This window comes from Chamaea fasciata, unplaced genomic scaffold (assembly GCF_029207755.1).
Source record: "Chamaea fasciata isolate MVZ Bird 193981 ecotype frontalis unplaced genomic scaffold, bChaFas1.0.hap1 SCAF_16, whole genome shotgun sequence".
NCBI lineage: Eukaryota > Metazoa > Chordata > Aves > Passeriformes > Sylviidae > Chamaea > Chamaea fasciata.
The window spans coordinates 10,073,596-10,091,528 of NW_027094101.1; the positions used below are offsets into that span (position 1 = coordinate 10,073,596).

The 17,933-nt window shown below is 58.6% G+C and overlaps 1 protein-coding gene across 2 annotated transcripts in view; it reads left to right on the forward strand.

Moving 5' to 3' along the window:
• The first annotated feature begins 1,395 nt into the window (after nucleotides 1-1,395).
• The window catches only part of GRID2IP (Grid2 interacting protein), a 33,094-nt gene continuing 16,556 nt past the window's right edge, over nucleotides 1,396-17,933 (forward strand). Inside the window, exons 1-6 of one of the 2 annotated variants that reach the window (XM_066198003.1) lie at nucleotides 1,396-1,953; nucleotides 4,677-4,831; nucleotides 13,899-14,150; nucleotides 15,766-15,851; nucleotides 16,234-16,303; nucleotides 17,550-17,644. In XM_066198003.1, the coding sequence (XP_066054100.1) occupies nucleotides 1,396-1,953; nucleotides 4,677-4,831; nucleotides 13,899-14,150; nucleotides 15,766-15,851; nucleotides 16,234-16,303; nucleotides 17,550-17,644 (1,216 nt within the window). Of the gene's footprint in view, nucleotides 1,954-4,676; nucleotides 4,832-7,705; nucleotides 7,720-13,898; nucleotides 14,151-15,765; nucleotides 15,852-16,233; nucleotides 16,304-17,549; nucleotides 17,645-17,933 lie in introns of those variants that run through there. The other variant, XM_066198004.1, reaches the window with a different exon arrangement.

The following is a 17,933-nucleotide window of genomic DNA, read 5'->3' on the forward strand; positions in this document are numbered from 1 at the left end:
GGTCTGTGGGTGCATGGGAAACACTTCCAAGGGTGATGGAGGAGAGTCAAGAAAGCTTCGAGACCTTGGTGTGACAAATCTGCCGCCGGTGAGAGCCCCCGGCTTGCCTGGATGGCCACGGAATTCTGTAAGTGCTGGAGCTGAGGGGCGGCGAGGTGGGAGTGCAGCTCCCCGCTGATCTCGGGATTTTTCTCTGGAGCACAGCCCGAAGCAGCAGCACTGGGACCATCCCGGTGCTTACTGGGCTCCTGCTGGAGCTCTCAGAAGTCGTACTCAACAGCCCCGGGGATGGGATGTGGTTGCAGATGGGTTTCATCCCGCTGCTGCCAGGCTTGCCCCGAGCTTCACCCTCAGCTCTTCCCCTGTGAGTCTCATAGTCTCTGTAAGATAATTTGCCCGGGTAAAACTGAGTGTCATTTCTGTAAGTGGTTAGTGTGTGCTCAGTGACACAGATGGAATGAACACGGGGTTAAAAGCATCTTCACAGGCAGCTGAGAGATCAAATGCGAAGGAAAACCACACGTGAGTTATTTCAGTGAGTGTCAGTGGGCAGTGCAGGCAGGATGAGGGAATGGGAGGGTGGGAAGGGACCACAGCCAGGTCATCTGGACGGCACAGCATGGAAAGGGCATCTGAGTGCACTGTGCACATCAGCTGGCCGGGTTCACCTTGGGCAAAGACGACTCCTGCAGATGTTCAGGGCTGATGTGCCCGATGTCTCCTTGAGCATCCATGGAGCCAGTCCAAACCCTTCACGTGAACCACAAACAAGCCCTGCTGAAAACCATCACCCTGCCATTTCGGGATGCTGCCTGCAGGACAGCTCATACACGGGACTGAGAGGGCACAAAGAAATGATCCTCAGAGAGCTGAGAGGATCTGGCAAATTCTAATGAATTTACAGTATTTTTGTGGTTGCAAACTGCTAAAATATTGAGTTAAAATGTTGGTTAAAATCAAGCTGGTTTAAGTCCTTGGATCATATGTTCATTGATGTAACATGTCAGGGAAATGAACTAATCATTTTGATGGACAAATAAATACAAGAAAATGCCTAAACGAGGCTCCTGGGGAGAGGGGGTAGGTGGTGCCACAGGTGAGACCAGGGCTGTGCCAGGTCACTTTTGAGTGCCACGTGTAGCCCCAACCTTCCCAGCCAGTGCGGCCTCCTCAATGGCACTGCCAGCAGTCTAAGATGGGGTAAAAGCTGATATTTTAAGGAAATCTAGAGGAAATCCAGGCTCTTGGGGCCTTTCTTCCCATGGTGAGGGGGACCCAGCACACGCTGTAACTCCCCACCCGCCGGGCTCCACACGGCACCTACGGGAACGGCCCCATAGGATGCAAAAGCCATCCCAACTCCTCTCTTTCCCTCCTTCTTTTCCAGTCTCAGCCATGCCGGCAACCAACCAGGACTGGCCCGAGTCCTTCGGGTTCCGGATAAGCGGCTCGGGGCCGTGCTACATCTTGTGGGTGCAGGAGGGCAGCAGCGCGGCGCTGGCGGGGCTGCGCCCGGGGGACGAAGTGCTGGAGATCGAGGGACAGCCCGTGTCCTCCCTGGGCTGCGAGGCCCTGCTGGGGCTGGCCCGGCGATGCGGCAACGTCCCCCCGAGCATCGGCGTGGTGTCCCGGCTGCAGCACGCCAGCATCCCCCCCGGGCCTCGGGGATGCTTCGGCTTCGAGCTGGCCGGCGAGAGCCCTCCGCGAGTGGCCAGCGTGAGCCCCGAGTCGCCCGCGGCGGCCTGCGGGCTGGAGCCCGGGGATTACGTGCTGGAGGTGGACGGGACGCCGGTGGTGCTGCCCGAGGCGGCGGCAGCGCTGGTGGGGTCGTGCCGCGGGCGGTCCCTGCGCCTGGCGCTGCTGCGGCCACAGCGCGGGGACACCGCCGGGGACACCAGCGCCGGCATCGCCCGCCGGGACAGGCGGCAGAAGGCGCAGGAATTCAGCAGGAAGGTGAGGCCGGGGTGTGTGATGAAGGGCCGGGGAGATGGGCACCCCCCCACGCCTGGTGGGTTGGGGATTCCCACCTCCAGCCTTGGCACACGGGTGGGGAACGCTCCCGGCTTGGTCACGAGGCTGGGATGCAGATTTGGGGCATGAACACCCGAAGGAAGGGTCTGGTAATTACCTGGGAGAACAGATGGGTGCTGCAAAGAGTTTCCCTGGGGATGGCCCCAAGTTCTTATTCCCTTCAACTACAAGAGCGTGGAGAAACCCACAGGGCAGATCCTGCTCTGCTGCGTGCCTGGGTGTCCCTTCAAAGCCTGAGCCTGTCACCCCGCAGACATTTTAGTTCCTATTTTGTTGCAAACGGGGAAAACATCAATGCAATTACATCTTCATTGTGCTCCTGAAAACTTCCTAGTGGGTGTTTTACCAAACACCTCGCCTTGTGCTAATTATAAATTTGATCACAGTTGTTTTCTTTCAATGTTTCTAATTTCCATTTCAAAGTAGCCTTTTAAAATGCTGTTATGAAAATAAGCAGGCTGGTAGGGCTTTTTTTTTTTTTTTTTGATCCCGAGTTAATAAAGGAACAAGACATCCATAAAGAGATTTGCGGGTATCAGGCGAATCCCCTCAGTCAGCTTCTCCATTAAAGATTCACAAATACCCACTGAGGTTTGGATTCATGGGCGTGGGAAACAGATACCTGCTGATTACAGGAGATTAATGAGGAGGGGCGGTTGTTCCACGCCGCCTCCGTCTCTGAAGTCACATTAAGCCGCGTAAAAGATTCCTGGATGATCACAGGAGCGCGAGTTCGTTGTGGTGTTGTGAGCAGCCCCATCGGCACCTCTGTCCCCTCCCTCCCCAGCCCCACAAAGCCACTCGGGCCAACCCCGGCCAGCCTGGGCAGGAGCAGGAACGCAGAGCACACATGCTGCTGGAGCTCAGCTCAGCTGGCATGTGCCTCTCCAGAGGGAATTCACAGGACAGATGTTTGAAGCGGCTTCAGTTTCTCTATGATGTAGAAAATACTGAACCCAGCGGGGTGTTTTGCCCCCTCCTTTTCCTGGCACCCCGGCTCTGGTCAGTGCTGTGAGCACCCAGGTGCTGCTGCCCGCCCACTGCCTGCGAGGCTGGAAGGTCGGAGGGTGCTGGTGGTTTGTATTTCACACCTGCACTGCCCACGGGTCACTTTTTCCCAGCCTCCTTCCTTTGGTAGAGCCCCAGGTCGACTGGCCTGCCTGGCAGACAGTGGTGTCCATGTCAGTGGCACTGGGGCAGGGCTGGAGCTGGGCTGTGCCACTGTCCCAGCATGTCAGGGACATCAACAGGGAGGTGCTCACAGTCTCAGTCCCAGGGCAATGTCTTCTCTTGTCCCCTGTGTGCTCAGGGACACGCTGGGCTGGCTGGCAGAACCCCCATGGTGCTCATGGGGTCCCCATCCCTGTCCAAGGAGTGACTGGACGTGGCATTCAGTGCTCTGGGCTGGGTGAGAAGGTGGGGATTGGGCATTGAGGATCTGGGAGGTCACTTCCAACCAAAATGATTCTGCAGTCCCCACCCACCAGGCCCTGCAATCCCAGCCCAGGCAGAGATTTCACAGCAGCCCTCTGGGATCCATCCCACAGGAACACCAGAGTCTGTCAGTCCTGTGCTGGACCTGGGGACTGTGCTCACGAGCCAGCCCAGGGGACGCTGCTGCTGTGGCTGCCCCAGATTTGGTAACCTTGAAGTGCTGCTGCTGCCGGGAGCCCCAGCAGTGCCTGTGCAGAGCCAGTGGCACTGGGGGGCTCTGCTGGGGTCCTGGTGCCCCTGCCAGCTCCCTGGGAAGCTGCCAAGTGGGACAACACCTGGAAGAATTGGCTCTTCCCCTTCGCCAGGCGGGTGATGCCTGCAGGCTCCCCGGCAGTGCCAGCACAGGGGTGACACAGAGCCCTGCACACACCCCCAGTGCCCCAGGGAAGGGTGAGGGGCTCCTTTCTCCTTCCTGCAGCTCAACCCTGCAGTTAAACCTGCTGGCAGCACCAAAACATCATCTTTCAGGAAAACCCAACATGCATAGGTACAGAGAGACAGCCACAGGGAGCTCCTGCTTCCCACATGAGAGGTCCAGGTGAGGAACTTCATGACAAGGGACAGCCCCCAGTGAGGGAGGAGGTGAATAAGGAGGGTCCCATGCAGGGTAATTGGCTCGATGGTGATTAGCTAATTTTACTCCCCCTGTCCCAGCTAGAGAGGATGGGAGTTGTCAATGCTGTTTCCAGGGCTGGCACTCACCTTCATGTTCTGTCTCCCCATTCCCAGCAGCTTCCCGGTGCTAAGGGCAGGACAGGCTGCCCAGAGCGATCAGGGAGTGATGCTCAAAGCAGGAAGCTCAAATAGCTCCAAAAGCCCGTTGCAGCACCCTCTGCCAGGCAAACTCCAGACTGACCCCATCCCAGCTGTGCCAGAGCCACTCCTGCAGGGCCACTGTGACCCAGCAGAGTGTGGCAGTTCAGGGTCTTACCACTGCTCTGGTGGGTTGTTTGGAACAGCAGGTCCAGGGCCGTGTGTGGGCACAGAGCAGTGCTGAGTGATGGGCTGATGTCTGAAGTGTCTCTCCTTCCTGCATGATTCCCTCCAGCGTGGGTGAGCAGGGAGTGGGGCACATTTCCCGTGTGGCAGTGCCCCTGCCCACGGTTCCACGCTCTCCTGCTCAGTGCCCTGTGCTGTCCCCCACCCTGCAGGTGGATGCCATCCTGGGGGAGCAGCCCGAGCTGAAGGAGAAGCTGTTCACTGTGCTGAAGCAGTACGCGGCCGAGAGGAGGGCGGAGTGCCTGGCCCACACCCTGTGCAGGCTGCTCACCCACGAATCCCACCGGCCCCTGATCGACAGCATCAGGTACGAGGGGTTGGGAAGATCCCACAGGGAAGGGGTTGGGAGGATCCTGTGGGAAGGAGTTGGGAGGGTCCTGCAGGGAAGAAGCCAAGCAGCTTTCCAAGGGGCAGCTGAGCCAAGTTGGTGGCATCTTAGCCCAGCACCCCTGTGCCCTCCTGCCCAGGGTGTATGGGGGGCCTGCACCCCACTGCCTCTGCCTGCAGCAGGGAATGTGTCTCCCATGCCTGGGCATGATTTGGAAGGGAGACGGGGTTAGCTGCAGAGCCACTGGAGATTCTCCAAAAGCCTGTCCAGAAAATAATCTGAGTTCTGCAGGGTGGGAGCTGGTGCAGGAAAGGACTCGGCCAGCACTGCCAGCAGCTCTGGGCCTGGGGGGATCTCTGCCAGGGCCATGGGCTGCCCGGGGTGCCAGGGAATGGTCACTCATCCCAGGATGCCCTGGCCATGCTCACTGGGGCTCTGGAGCCCCTGGGCCACGGGGGTACTTGCCAGTGCAGCTGATCTGCTGCTCTTGGGCAGCGTGGCCGGAGTGGGGCTGGAGCTGCTGCTGGCACAGGGACACGTGGTGGGATTACAGCCAGGCTGAGACCACGGCCATTAGGGAATCAGGTCTCCATCTGGCCTCGCTCCGGGCCCAGCTTTCCAATTCCTGCTCTAATCAGAGGAATTGCAAGATTTTACAGTTTCCATAACAACGTCCCTGTACGGGGTCTCTGCCATGACCCGGCCATGGGGAGGGTGGCAGAAGTGGTTTAGGGGCCTTGGCTGTGCAGTGTCCCCCTGCTGTGACTGTGTGTGGGTCCCCCAGAGCCCCTCCACACCCGGGGACAGCAGGCACAGAGCCCTGCAGGGCCAGGGTGCAGAGGGGACTGTCAGCTGCCTGCAGTCACCTTGTCCAGGTGCCCACGTCCAGCCTGTCCTGTCCCCACTGAGCATCCTGGAGGGACCCGACCTGCCAACAGCTGGGGCTGGGGGCAGGGATGGATGGCACCGAGCCAAGGCCTGAGCCATCACCCCCAAACTAAATCGAAAAAATAAGCCCCCACCACTCACAATTCAGGAAAATTCTTTCCCCCAGCAAGAGCCATGAAAATACCTCAAATGCCTCAGATATCCCCTTTGTCATCATCCCCGGGGAATTATACGGGATTACATCCCCCCACAGAGGGGATTTGAATAAGTGTCCAAATCTTCTTCCGGATCCAAGCCCCTCTGTGGGGGGCACAGCAGGTTCCCCCCAGGATGTCCCTGTCCCAGAATCCCTGTGTCACTGAGGAGAGCGTGGCTGCACCTGGTGCTGCCATCCAGAGCTCGCCCCATGCCCAGCCCGTGATGCCAGGGCCAGCACCCTGTCATGGCTCCCTAAACCAGGGTGAAACCCCCTGATTGCCCCCTGCCCCCGTGTGAAAGGTTCACACCAGGGCTGGGGCCAGGGGCGCCGTGGCTCTGGCAGCTAATCTGGGTTTAATGGAAATGAAATATTTAGCCCAGGGAAAAGATTTACTGTCTAGTCTTAATGAAATGGAGTCAAGGAAATAAATAAAAAAGGTGCCTCGGAGAGCAGGTTTCCCAGCTGTGGGTGCTGGGGGCAGTGCCAGGAATGCTGCTGTGCCCGATCCCAGCTGATCCCGGGGTCTCTCCGATGCCTTTGCTGCCAAGCAAGAGCTGTCCCTGCCTTTACTCTCACTGAAGGTGGTGAGCAGCTCGCAGGAGCTCTGGGTTCAGGGAGCTGTGAATTCCTTGGGTGATTCCAGCCGGTTCAGCCTGAGGAGGGGTCTGGGGCTGTGCCCTGAAGCAGCACCCGGGGCTGGGGAAGGTCCATGGGGGGGTTCACGCAGGGGTGTCCCGGTTCCAGCACTGGCTCTGGGGTGGGTGCAGTGTGGGGGTGCTGGTGTGGCCATTGTGCTGTCCTGGGGCACAGGCATCACCCCGGGCAGTGATGTGGGTGCAGTCTGGGCAGAGGAGCCCATCAGACCTGGCCCAGCGAGTGTCCTGGGGCTTGTCCTGGGGGATCACCTCAGGGAGGACTTGGCACCTTGGGAGCACCCATTGGGTGCCCCTGCGAGGCTGTGCCCAGCTCTCCACCTGAGGCAGGGACAGTCCTGCACACCCCTGTGATCCCATCCATGCCTCGAGGAGCCCGGGGGAGAGGAGCCCTCGGAGGGCTGGGACGAGCCGCTTCTCCCCAGGCTGGCAGTGCCATCAGCCAGGGACTGGCACGGGTGCCGGGGTGATGCCAACAAGGGTCCCTGCCGCTGTTTCATGCCCCGGGCAGGCGGCTGAGCCCTGGCACGGTCACACGGTGGTGGCAGGCTGCGTGTGCCTGTGTGTCCCCTGTCACGCAGGGCCAGGCGCCGGAACGTCCCCGTCTCCCACTGACCCTCGCGCTGGCCTGATTGGATCTTCCCTCTGCACCAGCTGTATTTATTTTTGTGCTGTTGCCGCTGCCGGCTGTCCTCTGCTGTCCCCTCCCCTGCTGTCCCCTCCCTGGGCTCCCCCCGGGCTATAACGCAAAGTGCCGCGGCTCAGCGTAACCCCAGACCCCCGAGTCAGCACTCGGATCCACCCGGGGCTGCAGCCACCTCCCCTCTGTCCTCCAGCCAGGCTTTTCCACTCTCGGATTTTTCTTTTTTTTCCCCCCCTTTCTCTTTATCTCAAATGGATTTCATCCCATTTGGCCAGAATTAAGCTCCTGCAGATTTTAATTTGCTGACTCTTTTTTTTTCATCTGCTGGGTTGTGAGTAGCGGGGATAATGCACGTGCTGCGCCGGGTCCTCCCCGCTCCCATCCCCTGCCCATATGGCTGATGTGTGTAGGCAAAGTGCACAGTTGTGGTTCTGCCCGAGGATGCTGAAATCCGGCTGTCAGGGGGGAAGATGAGCTGTCTCGGGTGAGTAGCGAACGCACCTTCCCTGGGAGTGAGGGAAATGGGTTTAAATCAGGTTAATTCTGGGATGTGGCAGCCTCTGGCACTGCGAAAACAAGGTGTGATGGAAGTTAATTAACTCTTAGCATCCGTGTTGCCTCGGAGCCGCTCCGCTCACGGACTCCGCCAGGAGGCGGAGGCTCTAATTTGGGTTATTCCATCACCTGCGATACCAGAACGCGGTTCTGGCCCGCGGGGTTTGTCCCCTCTGCTCCCCGCGCCGGGGCTGGCTGTGCCCCGCTCGGGCTGGGGAGGGGATGGGTTATTTTGGGCCGGTCGCGGTCTCAGGGGGCCACGTCCCTTGGTGCTGCTCTGATTTCTGGTTTCAAACCAGGGCAGAGCTGCGGGTCCAGTGCTCTGCAGGGCTGCCGGCAGCACTCCCAGTCCATCCCGGGGCTCTGGGGGCAGGAGTGACCCTCGGAGCCCAGCGGGACACGGAGAATCCTCCTCGGTGTCACCGCGGGCTGTGGCACTGGCTCACCCCCGTGTCCCGGGCACCGTGTCCCTTTGCAGCGTGTGTTTTCCCGACGGTGCGTGCCGAGGATGCAGCCCCGTTTGGGTTAAAAACATCTGTTTTTAGCAGAATTGGGGGGAATCTCAGATCCCGTCCTCCCCCCTGACCCGCAGTGCCGGGAATAACAACTGGCTCTGATGGTGACACAGCCACTGTCCTGTTAACCTGGACTGGGATGGGGGATCCCACCCGGCTGCATCCTTGAGGGAAAGCTCAGTTTGGACCGTGAGATGCTGTCTTGGGTCTCCTGTAAGTCGTGCTGTGCCTCAGGGCTGCGGGTAGGACACTTTGGGGCAGTTTGTTCTTCGCTGCTTTGGTTTGGCTCTGTTTGCTCCCGGGGAAAAGCCAAAGGGAGCCGGGCTGGGCTGGGCTGGGCTGAGCCCGCTCCCATCGCAGCCACCTCTGGTCCCTGACACGGCTGAAATCTCTGTGAAATCCATCGGGGGCTCCCTTATTCCGGGAGAAACTCCACCGAGGCCGTGTTAATAACGCTCCCAACACAATCTATTTGTCTCAGCTTGTTTTTCACGGCAATAAAACTGCCTGGCGTGTTCCCGTATTAAACTGCTCCAGCCATCTGTGACCAGCCTTGGATCAGAAATTTCATTTCAGCCATTAGGATTTGTATATTATGGATTGTGCTGCTTCCCTGCTTCTCAATCCGCTCCACGAACCCACTTCTCCAAGGCTGGGGGGAGCTTCCCTGCTCTTTTGGATGTGGATGGAGCATGAGAGACTCCCCGAGTCCCTGATGCTGACATGGACACTGTCCTCCTGTCCACAGTCCTGTCATTCCCTCTGGAAAACCACCTGGATCACAGGATGGTGATGGAGGAAAAGCAGCTCTTGTTTGCTTCCACTAAAAAAAAAAAAAAATCCTTAATCTGATCGCCCAGCATATGCTCAACTGCCCAAAAAAAAAAAAAAAAAAAAAAAAAAAAAAAAAAAAAAAAGGGAATTAGGGCAGCAGGGAACAAAACGTGTCACCAGTGAGACAATTGGGAGCGAGTTCCTTTTTTATTGGCGGAGTTCAAATAGGTCATGACCAAAATGCCTCGGTGCGAAATCTCCTGATAGGAGATTAAATTCCTTTGGCAAATCAAACTCCGGCTGGGATGCAGATGGGATCAGCCTGGCCCGCCTGCACCCTGCTGGAGTCACAACTTTGATTTTGGAAAGTGGTTACTTAGGGTGAGTTTTCCAGTGTCTTAAAGAAAACAGGGAAAGCAGAGTGGAGCTGCAGGAAAAACCTTTCTGAGGGATTCTTTGAAGGTCTCTGTTTCCCCAGAGCTGTGGGACTGCCTGTCCCTGCCAGGGCAAGGAGAAAGCCACCAGCTCGTGGTGCACAGCGTGGTTTGGGCACAGGGACACTGGATTTGGGACAGCTGAGGGCACCCTGGGGTGCTGATGGGGAAGGGCTGTCCCCAGGGACGAGCAGGGTGGCTGGGGAAGGGCTGGGAGGGGCTCCCAGTCCCGGAGCTCAGCCACTGTATCCCAGTTTATCCGCACTCCCGGGCGGAAAAGGACCTTCATTCCTGGCAACTGGTGACAATGGTCCCAGCTGTGAAACATCTGCACCCAGATGAGTGATTGATGGGGATGGGATCCCAGCTCCGTGCTGCTGCTGGGCTGGAGTGAATCCCTCTCCTGCACGAGGGTCCGAGGCTCTGGAGCTGTGGGAGCTGCTGCGGCTGTGATCCCTGTTCCACACACGGGGGTAGATGAGGTTGGAGAATTTGCGGTTCATAAGCAGAATTCCTGTTCTGGGGGTAAAGCCTGCAGGAGTTTTCTCTCCCAGATTTTAGCATTTAGCCGGACCAGCAGAGCTTTTCGGGACCGGTTTCCACAGCACAGTTCAGGCATAATCCAAGTGTAGCTCAGTGTTTTAATCCACGCTGGGACGTGTTTTTCTGCACAACTGACAGACTCAAGGTCAGGTCTTTGCTCGTTGTTTTGGGGCTAAACCACACATTTTCCATGTCCCCTTCCTTTGCTGCTACCTGGAGGTTGTGTGTGATGTTGGCAGCTCTGGGAAGCTTCACATCCTCTTCATCAAACGCTACTGCTGTGCTTAAAGATGGCGTAATTGAAATTAAAGACGGGATTTCTCCTTTATTCCTACTGAAAAGCGCTTTACCCTGGGGGCAAAGGATGCTCCATGCGGGGGTTTGGGCCCATGACTCTGGTCCTGGTCCTGGTCCAGCCCGGCAGCTCCACCTCTCCGCCCCGAACCCGCACCCCTGATGCCGTTTTGCCTTTAAGGTTCCTCACCCCTTACTGCAGCACGTAATTTAAACACAAGCACTTTAGAAGTCAACTAATTAGCACCAGGGAGGCATCCCCCCGGAGTTCGGCGCCGAGCCGTGCCCTCCTTTCTGTTACGAGATCGTTCCAGCTGGAAATCACAGCGCCTGCAGTTTTTTAGGGGGAGAGGGAGGGTTGGCGGCTGCGAGCCGGGGCAGAGCCGGGCAGCGAGGGCAGAACTGGCGCCGGAGCCCGGCAGACGCCAGCGGAGGCTCTCGGCCGATGGTGAAGCCGCACCTGGGGCTGGCAGCGTGGCGGAGGCCGGGCCCAGGGGCTGAGGCAGGTGGAGGTGCCGGCTCGGGCTCGTCCGGCCGCGGTCCCCGGGCACGGCGGGGCTGCCGCTGCCGGGGCGGCTCCGGCTCTGCCGCGCTCGGGCTGTCGGAGCGGCCGCGTCGTGGGCGTGAGCCCAGCCTGGGGCTCAGCTGCATGAGGATCTGAAGCGTCTCCCTTTTGTTCCCGCCGCACCCTGACAAATGGGAAAGGACCGGAGTTTCTCCCGGCATTTTCGGTACGTGTCCCTGCCCCGCTGCCCCCGCGGGTGCCAGCCCGTGGGGGTGCTGGCAGAGCCTCGTGTCCCACGGGCGTCCCTGGGGTGGCTCTGCTGCCTCTGGGGGCTGTGGGGACCCTGCAGGGTCCCCGGGACACGCCGCACAGCCCGGCACTGCCCCGCGGCTCCGGCTGCTGGGGGAGCTGAGTGGAGCTCGGATGGGGAGTTGGGGTGGGGAGTGGTGGGAAGAGCCCGCCTGGGGCTGCTTTGTCTCCCTGTGGGCCAGCCCGAGGGGATGAGGGCGTGGGGCTGGGGGTGTGATGGATCCAGGCCCGCTGTCCCCTCGCTCCCCTGGCTGAGCGAACTTGTGGTAGCTTCACCCGGCCCGGCCAGGCTGAAGCCACCCCTGCTGCCTTCCCAGGGGGACACGTGCTGTCGCTCTGAGCCGCAGCACCGGCATCCTGGGTGGGACTGTCCTGGGCAGCTCGGTGCCCCTCGCAGGACAGGGGCATGTGGGATAGGGGCTGACCAGAGCACTGGCTGGGAAATGGGGGAGGCAGCTCCCAGCGAGGGTGGGCTGCAGGAATGGGACAGTCTGTGCGGAGTTGGGCAGCCAGTGACCCACCTGGGAGCTGTGCGGTGGGACTGTGGCACGGGCTGAGGGGTGTCCAACACGCCAAAGGGATCCCTGAGCAGGAGCCAAAGGCAGCGGATGGGGACAGTGGCACTGCCACCATCCTGCCAGGCTGCTTTGGGGATGGGATGAAGGTAAAGCAGCCTGGAGCATCTGGGACCTTTCCCGGCCTGGAAAATGCCCTGAATTGACATCCATGTGTTGGAGCAGACTGAGCTCTCCCAAATGAGTGCAGAGGCTGCTGCAGAGGAGGGCTGGTGCCCTGGGGCTCAGCAGCACCGGGCATGGCAGTGGGCACAGGGCTCAGGGATGGGGCTGCCTTTCCCGTCCCCTCTCCATCAGCAAACAGAGCTAGGGCTGACCTGAAGCACCTGAGGAGGAGGAGGAAGCTGAAGGCACAAGGCCAGCATTGTACAACCCTGCCCCTGCTTGGCCTCCACAAACAGGGTGGGCACATCTATGCTCTGGGAACCCCGGTGGGATTTGCTGGGAGAGGAAAGCCCAGCTGGGTGCTGCTCCTTGGTGCCATGCCAATGGACAAAGCCAGGTTTGTCCCGTGGGATGGCAGGACACTGCAGGAACAGCCACAGGAACTGTTCTGCCTGCCTTGGCGGGATTGTTTGTAGCAGGAGTGAGATCTCCCCTATCCGCTCCTCAGCCCAGTGGTGAAGCAGAGACTCGTGCAAAGTGGGACACTCTGCTGGAATGAGCAGGGCCGATTTAATTTGGCCAATTAATGGGATTGTGCTCATTTTGCCTGTGAGGAACCCAGACTTCTCCCTGGTGGGTGCCCAGCCAGGGGCAGAGACTTGGGGGACCCACATCCTCCCCTGTCCCACAGGGTGAATGATTTATTAGCACAATTTCACTCTTTTCTAGTTGCTGCTTAATCACAAATTGCCTGTGAATTGCACCAATGCATTACTGATTTTAAATTGTCACCAAATGCTCTGCGAGAGCATCTGCCAGCCTCGGGTGCCTTGTGCTCTGTCTTCTCCTGCACCAGCTCTTGTTTTGAGCTCTGCCTTTAGCTGGGGGAAATAGAGATGTCCTGGTCCCAGTCGATTTGGGATTTGAAGCCTCCCCTCCTCTGTCTCCACCCAGGGATTTTGTGTTCCCTCGTTGAAACTGCCCGAGGGTGCCCTGTGGGATCCCCTGGTGTCCCGCTGATGCCGGCCCTCGGAGCAGCTTCCTCTGGCTCCTCTGGCCCCAGTCTGGCCCAGTTGCTGCTGCGGTGAGACACGGGGCTGTGCTCACAGCCCTCGGGGCTGTGGTAACCTCGGGCTGTGTTCTCACACCCCGCGAGGTGCCGGGCGCTGCCGAAGCTGCCGAACCTCACGGGATTATTTTGCCTAACGAGCGGCTGCAGCTGCAGGAGTTGCTATAGAAACACCCGGAGATGACAGTTCCTCCACAAGGCCCTAAATGTGCCAGCAGAGGGTAGGGCAAGGTGAGCAGGTGTCGGGGTCTGGCTGCTGCAATCAGAAGAGATGAAAAGGAGAAGATGAAGTGTCTCCCAGGGTTATGGAGCTCACCTCGGCCCAGGTGGGAGCGGTGCCTCCTCCCTCCCTCCTGGGATCCTGCCGTGCACTCCCCGTGCATCCTCTGAATGTCCTGGGGGTCCTTGCAGGGGCACAAAGGCCACTTGCTTGCTCCTACCTGGCAGAGGGGAGGTGACCCAAATCAGAGCGAGTTCCCAGGGGTGTCCCCTTGCCTGCGGTGTCACCGTGCCTGTCCCTGCAGCACCATCGTCTCCCAAGGGGCACAAGGCTCCTGCCTGGAAGTGGAGGGAGCTGGAATGTGAGAATGTTCAAGGCTGGAGCCCAGGAGAGCAGAGTCTGGGGCAGGAGATGGGGAGAGCCCTTTTGGGGGTCCTAGAACGTGCTGGGGAAGAAGGAGATCTGGAGGAGGGGTCCGACATCATTGCTCCAATGGAGCTCTGCATGGGATGGAGGGAGAGATGCAGCTGGTGCCCCTGGTGTGCCAGCTGGTTTCCCCAGCCCCCGTGGTGTCCCCAGCACCCCGGATGTCCCCAGCACCCCGGGTGTCCCCATCCCCGGCATTCCCAGCTCTGTGAGGACCGAGTCCAAGTGCACACGAGGAGTTCTGCTCTTTCCCGTCCAAGGGTGCCCGGATCCGCAGCTCTGTGCCGCGGCTGCCTTTGGCCCCGCTCCTCACTCTCCTCCCTCGCCTCGTTCCCCCAGGATCTTCATCCCCAAGAAGCACCGGCAGCGCTTTGACGAGGTGGTGTCGCAGAGCCTCATCAGCAAACTCTGCCGCTCCAAGAGCGAGCACAGCAACCGCCTGCGCCGCAGCCGCAGCGAGGACCACCAGGAGCGGCTGCTGGTGTCCACCCGCGCCAGCTCTGTGCCCCGCAGCCACGAGGAGCTCAGCAAGAGCCTGCGCAAAACCACCTCGCTCGTCACCAGCAATGTGGCCTCGGGGGCTGCCCGCAGGTAACACCTCTCCTGGGGCCCGCGTTTGTGTGGATGGAATGCGGGAGGGGCATTCGGTGTGAAACCCTCCCGGGATCAGGATGAACAAAGACCTCTCCCTCTGGAAGGCTGGGCAGATTTGTGTCCCTCGTCCCAGCTCCTCTGTGTCCCCTCAGCTCTGCAGGGCTGGCTGGGACGAGCTGAGTGAGGAGCTGAGGTGGGACGTGCAGGCTGAGAGGGGATGTCTGCTCCTTGCTGGGTGGGATGCAGGGTGTGCCAGCAGGATTCGGGGTACCCACCTGTGCCAGCAGGATTCAGGATTCCTGGTTGTGCCAGCAAGATTCGGGGTACCCAGCTGTGCCAGCAGGATTTGGGGTACCCAGCTTTTCCAGCACAATTCCAGGATTCCTTGTTGTGCCAGCAGGATTTGGGGTACCCAGCTTTTCCAGCACAATTCCAGGATTCCTGGTTGTGCCAGCAGGATTCTGGGTACCCGGGCACAGAGCAGACTGAAAGGAGCTTGGAGCCAGGTTGGGATTGGTCTCCTTTCCCAGGTAATGAGTGACAGGATGAGAGGAAGTGGCCTCGAGTTGCAGCAGGGGAGGTTTAGTTTGGATATCAGGGGAAATTCCTTCACAGCAAGGGTTGTCAAGCATTGTCACTGCCCGGGGCAGTGGGGGAGTCCCCATTCCTGCAATTGCAGAGGAAATGGTGGATATGGCACTCAAGGACATGGGGCAGGGCTGAGCATGGGGGTGCTGCTGGGTTCACAGTTGGATTTCATAACCTTAAAGGTCTTTTCCGACCCTAAGATTCCCTGGTTCTCCGAGCCCGTGTCTGCCCTGCCGTGGCCCAGCAGGTGTCTGGGTGCGAGGCTGTGGGAGGAAGGACACAATCCCCGGAGCACAGGGATTAACCCACTTCCCGTGCCCAGATGGCCAGACCGCGGCAGCCTCGGAGGGCTCCGCCTGCTGCCCACCGATCCTGCCCTGGGGCTGGGGAATCCGGGGGCTCCAGCTCCAGCCCACCTTCCTGCCACGATGATCTTCCCCGTGACTTGTCCAAAATCCACTCCCAGCACAGTCTCCCCCTTCCCTGCCAGCACAGGATCCTGCTGGCTGGAAACGATCTCAGTAATTCTGCCTTCCCCCAATTCCCTGTGGGAACAACTCCCAGCTCCAATCAGCCTCCCAGCAGGGAGATTTCCTAATGCTCCCTCCAAAATTTCCTAGAGGAATTTAATTCCTCTCTCATCAGCCTACGAGACCTTTGCTCCCTGAACCACATTGTCTCTCTAATTCTCTGTAATAAAGAATCACAGACTGGTTTGGGTTGGAAGAGCCCTTGAAGATCATCCAATTCCAACTCCTTGCCTTTGGGGGGTTGGAACCAGATGATTTTTAGCTTTTATACTTACATATATATTCTTTAAATCTATATATTTTTCCCATATTCCACTTTAAAATCACATTTGAAAGACACTTTGGTATCAAATGGGACCTTGTGGGGACATTGCGAGCGTTGGGGACCTGAGCACTCAGGAGAACCTGGGCTGAGAGGGTCGTGGAGGGGCTGGGGAAGGAATCAAGGGCTGGCTCTTGTACTCTGACCTCCCGTTTGCTGTTTTCACCCACAGAACTGTGCGAGTTTATAAAGGCAACAGGAGCTTTGGCTTCACGCTCCGTGGCCATGCCCCGGTGTGGATCGAGTCTGTCCTGCCAGGTAAGGACACGAGACTCAGGGGATCACTTATTGATCTCTGGTCTGAATTTGGAATGTCAAGTGCTGTTTGCTAAAGAAGAGCAAAAGGGACTTTCCCAAGGCTTGGTGGTGGAGTTTTTTCAGTGGAATAATGAGCATCTTCAGTACAATTTAAATTGGCTTTACAAATTATATTGGCTGGTTTTGAGAAGTGGGAAATGTGTTCAGTGATGATCCTGAAATGACACCAATGCTCCCAGTGCAGACTGGGTGCTGCACCCAGCTGAGTGAACAGTCCCAGCCCACCCAGATGACCCAGGGGTGCCCTGCCTGGGGGTGTCCCTGGGCCCCCATCCCAGCCAGGAGTGCTGCAGCTGAAGCCCCTTTGTCCGTGTGCCTTTAGGGAGCCCGGCGGAGAAGGCTGCTCTCAAAGCTGGAGACAGGATCCTGTTCCTCAACGGCCTGGACATGAGGTAGGAGCTGTGCAGGGCACCCAGGGCCAGGGCAGGGGCTGAGCACACTCTGTGGTCACTCTTGGGCGAGGCAAAGAGGAGCTGCTGGCCCTGGTCCCCATGTGGTGCCGTGCACAGGGGTTTGCCCTGTGGGGACAGCTGGGGACAGCTCCTTTGGTGGTCCTGTACAAAATCTGCCTCTAAGAGGAGCATTTGGCTCCATCCCTGCTCCTCCTCTGAGCTCTGTGCAGGACAGTTTATATAACCTGGGTTCTGGCTGCAGCCTGCCCCCAGACCCCAATTTCAGCCACTCTGAGTTAATCTGTGTTAAACACCTAGGTTCTGCTTAGGAAAGCAGCGGAGCCCCATCCAGGCAACGAATCACTCCCACAACGGGATCATGAGCTTAAAGCCACGTGGGAATCACTTTTGTACCTAGAAGTTAATTCTGTGTATTGTTTGTGCACCAAAGCAATGGGATCAGAGGGACTTGTGCTCCTCTCGAGCGCAGGGCAGCAGCCCTCGTGTCCTCGGGTGTGTCCTTCTGCATAAAAACCAAGAGCAAAGGGTTAGAGGAGGCTACAGGACAAGAGAGAGTGATGAATATTTAAAGGTTAAACCGATGCTGCTTCTGTCAGGGCTCAGGTTCTCACGTTTCAGCTGATCCAGCGAACTGTTGGCTGATGCAGCACAGCCAGAAAATAGAGACCGGCTTGAGGATTGTCCTCTGAGCTGTGTTTTTGGCAGGCATTGTCCCAGCCTGGCCCATACCCTTCTCCAAGGGCATCTCGAGATTTTTTTTCACCTACAAAATTACACTTTATATTCACCTTGCATTTTCTTTTCATGCAGAATTAGGACAGGCGAGGACAGACCTGCAGCGCTGTGTCATTTAAAGGAAAAATCAATTTCTGGGTCTGGGTGTAGCTTAACTCTGCCTTCCTGGGCCATGACACTCCTCAGGGTGCCCACAGGAATTCCCGTGGTTATTCCTTGGTGCAGGCAGAGAGAGGAGCCCACTCATGGAGCAGGATCCCGGCTGTCCCTTGGGAGGCTCCTCCCTGCTCAGCACAGGGAAAAACCACGCAAGGATGGAGAGAATCCCGGGAATCACAGCGGGGCCCAAACCCCTCTGGCTCTGAGCAGCACGAGGAGGCTTTTCCAGGACAAATGGAGGCATTCATTTATGGATTTGATAAATGAAGGTGTGTCCTCAGTGCTCTCCTGGGGCTGGAGCAGCTCTGACCGGGCTCTGCTGTGTCCGCAGGAGCTGCTCCCACGACAAGGTGGTGTCGATGCTGCAGGGCAGCGGGGCCATGCCCACCTTGGTGGTGGAAGAGGGCATCGTCAACTTCTCCAACGGTAAGAGTGCAGGGAGGAGGGTCTGCAGGGTGGAAACCTGGTGCCAGCTCCCGAATTCCGGGTGTAGGAGGGAATTGCCGGGCGCCTCCATGGGCTGAGCAGGTTCAACGCGCTGCCTGGCGGGATGCTCCTCTCCCCAGGGCACGTGGCCCCTTGTGCTTTGCGGGATCAGGCTGGATCTCAGGCTTGGCTGCTCTCCAGGAGGGCTCATCCTGCTGTGTGACTGTCCTCGGTGTCCCCTGCCCGTGTCCTTCCCGTGCCGTGTGTGACGTGTCCGTGTCTGCAGTAA